This window comes from Cydia fagiglandana, chromosome 15, assembly GCF_963556715.1.
Source record: "Cydia fagiglandana chromosome 15, ilCydFagi1.1, whole genome shotgun sequence".
NCBI classification, from domain to species: domain Eukaryota; kingdom Metazoa; phylum Arthropoda; class Insecta; order Lepidoptera; family Tortricidae; genus Cydia; species Cydia fagiglandana.
Genome location: NC_085946.1, coordinates 16,421,698 through 16,429,460, shown reverse-complemented (window position 1 = coordinate 16,429,460; position 7,763 = coordinate 16,421,698). Strand labels below are relative to the sequence as shown.

The 7,763-nt window shown below is 36.2% G+C and overlaps 1 protein-coding gene across 1 annotated transcript in view; it reads left to right on the top strand.

The window, feature by feature from the left end:
* Nucleotides 1-733: 733 nt before the first annotated feature.
* Nucleotides 734-7,763, top strand: part of LOC134671516 (kinesin light chain) — a 39,123-nt gene continuing 32,093 nt past the window's right edge. Inside the window, exon 1 of the mRNA XM_063529382.1 lies at nucleotides 734-874. Within this exon, the coding sequence (XP_063385452.1) occupies nucleotides 846-874 (29 nt within the window). The 5' untranslated portion in view covers nucleotides 734-845. The remainder of the gene's footprint in view (nucleotides 875-7,763) is intronic.

The following is a 7,763-nucleotide window of genomic DNA, read 5'->3' as shown; positions in this document are numbered from 1 at the left end:
CGTCTGTTAACCTCTATCTCTTAATCCTTGGCACGCTCGCTGCAGCCCGGTTTCGATCTCGTGACCTGAATGCAGTCCCAATGCTGTCAACACTCGTTGAATAAAGCCAAAGGTACGATAGGAAATTCTTGCTCGGATCTTCAGGAAGCGAATTATTATCAGGAAATGACTTGGTGGATTTAGTTAGTTGGAAGGAATAGTTGCGGATAGATTTTATGACGGAGATGTTCGTATCTCTTAATTTTAAACGCTTTTGAAATTCGACGTCCGATCGGGTAGACTCTTAGAAATATGTAATTCTGATCATAACGAATACCTATAAAAAAGAATGACATAACAACCAATAAGTATTTTGACTACAATAATAAAAATTCCAATTAGAGTTGATCACTGATCAGCCAACTAGTAACATTTCCACAAGAGAAGATAAATTCTAAATATGTAAAATAACGTTAGTTTATAAAATCTTCAACGACGTTGTCATGCCCCAGAATTCTTACGTCACTCTTTAGAACGTAGCATATAAGTGAGTTACACAATTTTCACATACTCGGAATCATAATAAGTTATGCGTTGTCCTCCAAGGTCGTCAGTGCCGTTTCGTGACCAGTGCCTATTTACCTGGTTAACTATAACTACGGTATTTTCTTCCTCATTTTCTAGAATAACGAACAAAATACCTTCGTTATTGTTAATGTCTGGTGACTTATATTACAATACCCTTTCTTTTCAGTGCCCAGACGGGAATATTTTATTACTTTATTGTAGTATAAGTGCTTGTGATACCAATACTCGTTTTAGTGATGGGTGTGTAGTGGAATGGATATTTGTTGAAGCGGTTGATAATGTCGAAGACTCTCAACGCGTATAGAATGTAAGTATGAATAAGAATTACTGAAGCATTCACATGTTTTCTTCCTCATTAGCAACTAAGTGCGACAAGACAATGCTTGCATCAAGTCAACTAAGTGTGGGAAACGCATTGATTTTATATTGTATTAACGTATGCTGAATCCTTTTTAGTCACGTGCATAAATTAACAAAATCAATGATGGCAGCGGTAATGTATTTTCTTGATTTGACTTCGTTTTTATTCAAGATTTCCTATTTGGGGAACATCTATAATTAAATTGAAATCCTAAAAATAGGAATCCCATTTCCCAATACATCGGTCCTAGTTATTTTCGTCAAAGCTTTTAGATTTTCTCCATCATTAAGCTGTAAACTTTACTAAATCTGAGACCTTTCGGAAAATTCCAGTCTATTTTAAGGTTCGTGATTGCCCAATTTGGTGGAAACATTTTCTACCTAAATGATCACACGATAGGGACACATTTATTCGAAAAAGAGAAGCATATACCGAGATACCGGGTGCTTATGACCATAAAGCTGGATTTCGAGGATTAATTATACTTATCAACTAGACCACTGGGAATTGGTTTGAATAAATATTTTAGAAGGAAAAAAAGGAAGAAAGAATGTGTATGGTAGAAAAAGAAGTGGATCCTCTAATATACAGCGGCCATGACCGCAAGTATTATAACGGATTACGCTATTGAATGACGCAGTTAAAGGCTTCTGTGTAAAATCAACTTAAAACGTAGTGGGTTGAAGCTAGATACTGCTGAAATAACAACCTTACTAGCTTACTACCTGCCGTGGGTGCCTTTCCCCTTTTAAGTGCAAAAAATGTCCGAACAATTTTGGGCTAAGCCTTGTTTCGAGCAGCCACGAATGACATTTAACTCCAGCACTTTTGACGTTTAATCTTAAAAGTCCATTTAAGTAAAAAGGGTGAACAAGTTATTACGAGTATCTCGGTGAAATTCAATTTTCCGTTAAAACTTTTTGATACAAGTTTTTTCGTTTTGTTTAACCACATTAACATTTTCGTGTCAATGAAACCTTTTCTGTACCCCGGTTTTTATTATATTTGTTGAGAATGAGACCATCGCATTTTAATCGAGTACCTACGTAGATAGCGACATCGGCAGCATAGGAAACTTTGAAATTAAATAATAAGAGTGTGTAGATTATTTTAAACATTTGGCACGCTTAGCCACTTCTGCTGCTGACTGATAACGCCCAAAATTATCACCAAAAATAAAACTCACTCACATTATGAGCATAATGCTTTCACAGCTACTCCATATTTATTATGTACTTTCGCCGCCTCCCTAGTCCTACGTTATGATTATGGTTCATAATGACTTGTGGAATGTCTCATCATTAGTCTAAAATGTCGGTTGATGTGACGAAATGCTCTAAGATCTTATCGTCATTGTTAAAATGAGTGAGCTACTTCAATTTTGAAATGCTGTCTTTTGGGGCGCACTGAAATGAGATGAATCAAAGATTATTCATATTCAATGAACCATTTATATTGGCAATCGTCAAAACGTTCGTATGTACTTGAACAGGTATACAATATTATATTATACTGCAGGATTAGGGTAGGGTTTCATCTATTTTGGTCAGCTTCTGGCAATCTTACCAGCAGTTTTGTGTCCTGCATTTACAGTTAAAGTACCTATATTTCAGATGGCGACAGGCCTCTAAACAATACCCGTCGAAGCTATATTTCTCCTCCTTTTATTATCTATTAAACTTCCCAGTTGTAAATGTCTTACACCTGATATCTACAGGTTTATCACCCACGTAAATTCCAATAAAGCCTTCAACCACATCTCCTAAGACAGCCCCGTCAGATCGATGTTCACTTGAGGCGTAATAATGAAATGCCTGCTTCAAGGTTGAGTTCCCTAACGAGTCTGAGCCGACAATTTCCCGGGAAGGTTCAAGGATGCCAGACCTTTTACCAAGGACACTGGCGGAGAGACAATATCGTTTTGTTAGAAATTCTGCGAGGTAATGAAGAGTTTTCACATTAGTTTCTCTATTATAATACTCATAGTATTTGCTTTTTGAAGTGACTGAGATAATTTTAAATTACGCTTGAAATACTTGAATGCATTTAGTAAGATCCCTGAATTGAAGGAAAAGAAGTTAAAAATTAACTGCGAACGGAATGTAATGTGTAGTAAAGACTTATTTAGAATTACATAATATTATATTATTACGAAATATTAAGGTTTCTTTATTTCTGTATTATCTTATATATTTTCTCCCACATACAGCGAATGAGAAAGTCAAAAGGGTTCCTATTTTAGGTAGGCGGCGAATTCATTGATATATAGGTACTTAAATTTATCTTAATGTTATCTGTACTCGTCTTGTTTTAAAAAAAAACACGTATTCTCATCACATATTTCAAACTATCATGCATATATCGATGATTTAAATTTCCAAATGATTTTTGCCAGTTATTTATGTTCTATTCTTTCCCAGACCCTTAATAGTCTTTAAGGATTCACGAACGAAAACCCCAACAAAATAAACTAAATCCTCGAAAATTGCTTTACAAATTGGCCGTCCCTCACCGCTAACCATTTCCAAAGCCTGAAAGGCATAAACCAGCCGATATCCCGGCTGAGTAATGTTTAATGCTAGTCTGGCGTTGTCTAGACAGATCGATTCTCTGTCCACGCTTTAATTACGTTAGCTGTATCCTTTTACGATGATCCTAGGCGAAGGGTCATTTGCCTGTATTGCCTGCTCATTCGCGACTCATTGGTTTTCAGAAATTACTGTCGGTGATTGATACGATGATGCTTTACTTTAATCATTATTCAATACTAGTCATAAATTATCGTTACCTTCATCATGAGCGTGAATCATTTTGTATGGACTAGATAATACATAACAACATTTTCCTTTCTAAAGAACAACAGATGGATTTCGTAACTTCGTATTTTACTGCATAAACTTTTTACTGGAAATTCCACTGCCAAAACATACCTTTAAAATTTCGAGCGCGTTTGCAATCCCGCAGATTCAATAACGTGTATTCTGTACACCTTTCTCTAACGTTGTTTCGCTGGCTCGTGTCCAAACGCGTTCCCTTATTCATAAAACCCACAAAAAACCGCGTCAGTAAACTCCTCTCTCCCCTAACCCTCGTTTTTCACGAGTTTCCATTTGTTACGTCTGGCTTTACCGGTAACCAGTGTTGCCAACTTGGCATAAATGATGCCAGATCTGGCATATTTTCTATCGCTTTGGCACCAAAATTTTCCATTTAGCATCTGGCATATTTTTTAGCATAATTTAGTCTCAGCCAAGTTTGCACTAACTTGGCAGCAACAATATGCGCCATCGCCTTATGTAGTTCATATTTTCATATGAATTTTGACTTTTGTGGACGGATGGACGTCGACGGTCTATATAAAGTTGGTCAAGCAGATCTTGTCAGTAGAAAAAGGCGGCAAATTTGAAAAAAGTATGTGTTTTAAGTGTCAAATTTCAAGCGATATTTTATCATATTTCAAAAATTTCTTTGGCATAATTTTGGCATAATCTAGACATTAGTCTAGCATTTTTTCTAAATCTCAGTTGGCAACACTGCCGGTAACATTTTGTTAATTGAAGTCTTATGTTACAAATTACCTTCTCCCATTACAACGGTATTACTGTTGGGTGCAATAAAATACATTATACTTTTGAATGTACATTTTGCAGCTCATATTGCAGTCCGTGCAAAGTTTATGAATTCAGTTTCAAAATGCAGTTTCCGACTTCAGCAAACTTCTGTAAAAGGCAGTAAATCATCCTGATAAACAAATGTGTTTTAGCGAAAACTGAAACGTGCAAGAGGGTTGTCGCCCCTCGTTGCCATGGGGACGGGTATTTTATGCGCTCCACGTCGCGCCCCCAAGGGGAGGATTCGGTAAGGCCCGTCCTAAGGCTGTTTCGGTGACTTCAGGGTTATGATAGCCGTGTTGACTTGATCTTTTATCGATACGAGGTTTCCTGTTTGTAGCTTTGTATCCCTTTGCGTTGATTACATTTCGCCATGTTGTTTTTATAAGAATATCCGTTTGTTTTCTAAGCATGTCATTAATTGTGCTCCATTTCATTTACAAACTGCGCAGTTGTATTCACTTAAGCCCATTTTTGCTAGTTCAGTCTCGAGTATCGAAAATGGAGACTATCAAAGCGTGACGTGTTTTATTTTGAACATAAAACCAAACATTTAGGGTTAAACTTTTTTGCCACCTGACAGTTCTAAAAGCAAAAGCAAGTATGTAGAGCTATCATTAATGAAAACAATTGAATTATTATCGGTTGTTGATAGATTTCCAACTAGCCCTATGCGTGCTCATAGCTGAAATAAAAATAGAGTTCTTTACGCTAAGTGGCAGACTATTGACCAAACATTTAAATATTTTCTATAGTCGCGTGCCGCCGGCTCGGAAGCGACTAAAATTACTCTTTTGTCACGGTTTTCTCTAAGTGAAATAAGTTAAATACTTCAATATTCTAGTACGTAGTAGTTCTAGTAGTAGTTTACTTACCGACTTAACTAACTTACAATGTTTTCTTGCTAAATTTAAGTTTATTGATTTTGCTGTTTTTTATTGCATCTGCTATACCTATGTCCAATTATATATAATAAAATATATTATATTACGTTCTGTTCCTATTTGACACGAATTAGTAACTTTAGCACATTGCTTAAGGGACCCACTGATTATCAGTCCGCCGGACGGTATCGGCCTGTCAGTTAGGACAAAATTTTGACAGCTCCGAACAACTGACAGGCCGATACCGTCCGGCGGACTGATAGTCAGTGGGTCCCTTTAGTGACATTGAAGACACATGAAGCCGATGGTCCTAGGTTCGAATCCCGGTAAGGGCATTTATTTGTGTGATGAGCACAGATATTTGTTCCTGAGTCATACATGGGTGTTTACTGTGTACCAATTTAAGTATTTGAATATTACCCACAATACAAACCTTCTTGCGCTTACTGTGGGGCTTAGTCAATTTGTATCAAGACGTCCTATAATATTTATTTAACATTTATCAATGATCTCATGCAGAAATATCGATATGTCCGACATTGTAATTCCTTTCCTTGTCTACTTTTATAGATTGTATCCTTTATCTTTACCTTCAAGTCGTGATGTTTCAACCAGTTTAAAACCAGTATCTGTCCACCTGTCAATGTATCTGCTTGTTTTTACGCAGCAGGTGCTAACTTAATCTTCCGTATGTCGCTGCTTTCCACTTCATTGTCGACTCTGGCTAGCACCTGTCTAGCAACGTACTCTATCTATACTAGTTTACTGAGAATATCCTTATATTGCTAATACTTGTCTTTCAAGGTTATTAGGTCTTGAGTTTCTGTTTATGGTGAAGATGGATATGGAATGAGAATAAGTTCTTTGGTCAAAACATGTTTTAAATGCAACGCATCTGTCTGTGTGGTATACTAATTATTGGTCTGCGATTAATAACATCTGTTGAAAGCAGCTCATTTTCTTGTCGATTATTTATAAAACTAGTTGGAAATATAGCATTTCTTTACATATTTCATACAGTAGAAATTACTTTGGTAAAATAACCAAATAAAAAGGCATACCTAAACTCAAGCCGCCGTCAAAGACGGAATTTTTAATTTACGTTGGCCCGAAGTCTTGCAAGTACAAGATTTCATTTTGCTTCCAGCCATGCTGAATTAAATATCAGGCGCTCAGAATATGAAAATAAATATTTCTATTCACATGTAAAATTTACAATTTCATTTTTGAATGCAAAGGGTTAGTTAGAATTTCTGTTTGAAATAGATTGCAAAGATTTATTTCTTTTTTTGGCTGGATGCCTTATGTTCACACGAAAAGTTACGCATCGAATCATTCATTATTATTATTCCCTTCTAAAGTCTGGACTAGTGTCGCCTAACTTGCTCAGAGCCTACCCATACGACAACTAGTATCTCGAAGTTGGTCTCTTGTGTAAACGTCTGCTAACTTATAGTACATGGACGCAATGATATTTACTAACGTGACGCAAATTATAAAGACAGAGTTTAAAATTTCGGTATTACAGGTTCTCATTTTCAGGGCTTATAAAATCACCATCCTGAATTTCTCATCAACGTTGAAATATTCAAGTGGAATGCAAAATCCCCGCGAAACGCCGCCGGCTTCGTTATCTTGAAATATCCTCTATCTCGTAATGCTTCCTTTTTAACGTGCACCGCGCTATACGGAATTAGATTATACATTATTCAAATTCCATTCATTATTTCGCATATTACCAGTTAAATGACTCTCACTGAACCTTATTTACAACATGTTAAGGTCTACTATCGATCAGCCAAGTTGCTGTTACACCTTATTTGAAGTGCAAGCAGTTTGATCGGCCGCCAAACTATTTAACTGTTTACTTTTTTATTTGTAATATAATGCGAACAACCTTGCCATATTCATTGTAACCGTTACCGCACGCGCGAAAATTATAAATATACGAGCAAATAGAATACTGATAAGATCGACAGACAGAACGGCAGGAAGCACTATTGACCCCAATATTAGTGCGTTACAAAAACTGTTTGAATATTTATCAGTATCACCTCTAAAATACGAGCACGTACGTTTTAGCATTTGCTATTCGTTCTGAATTTAAAGTACCAGGGTATCAGATTGATTGAGAGTAGTTATTAGCGAGAAATATTTCCATTCCAATTGATGATTCCGGAAAATATCTTTAAGAGAAGAAACAAGCTGATGTGCTAATCACAAAATGACTGAATGTCGTTTTTGTTTGTTCCAAAACTTCCAAAGTTTATTTTTATTCAATATTTGTTTTTACTCGTTTATCGAAAAACGCACTTGTAGAACTCGTTGGTTGTTTTATTA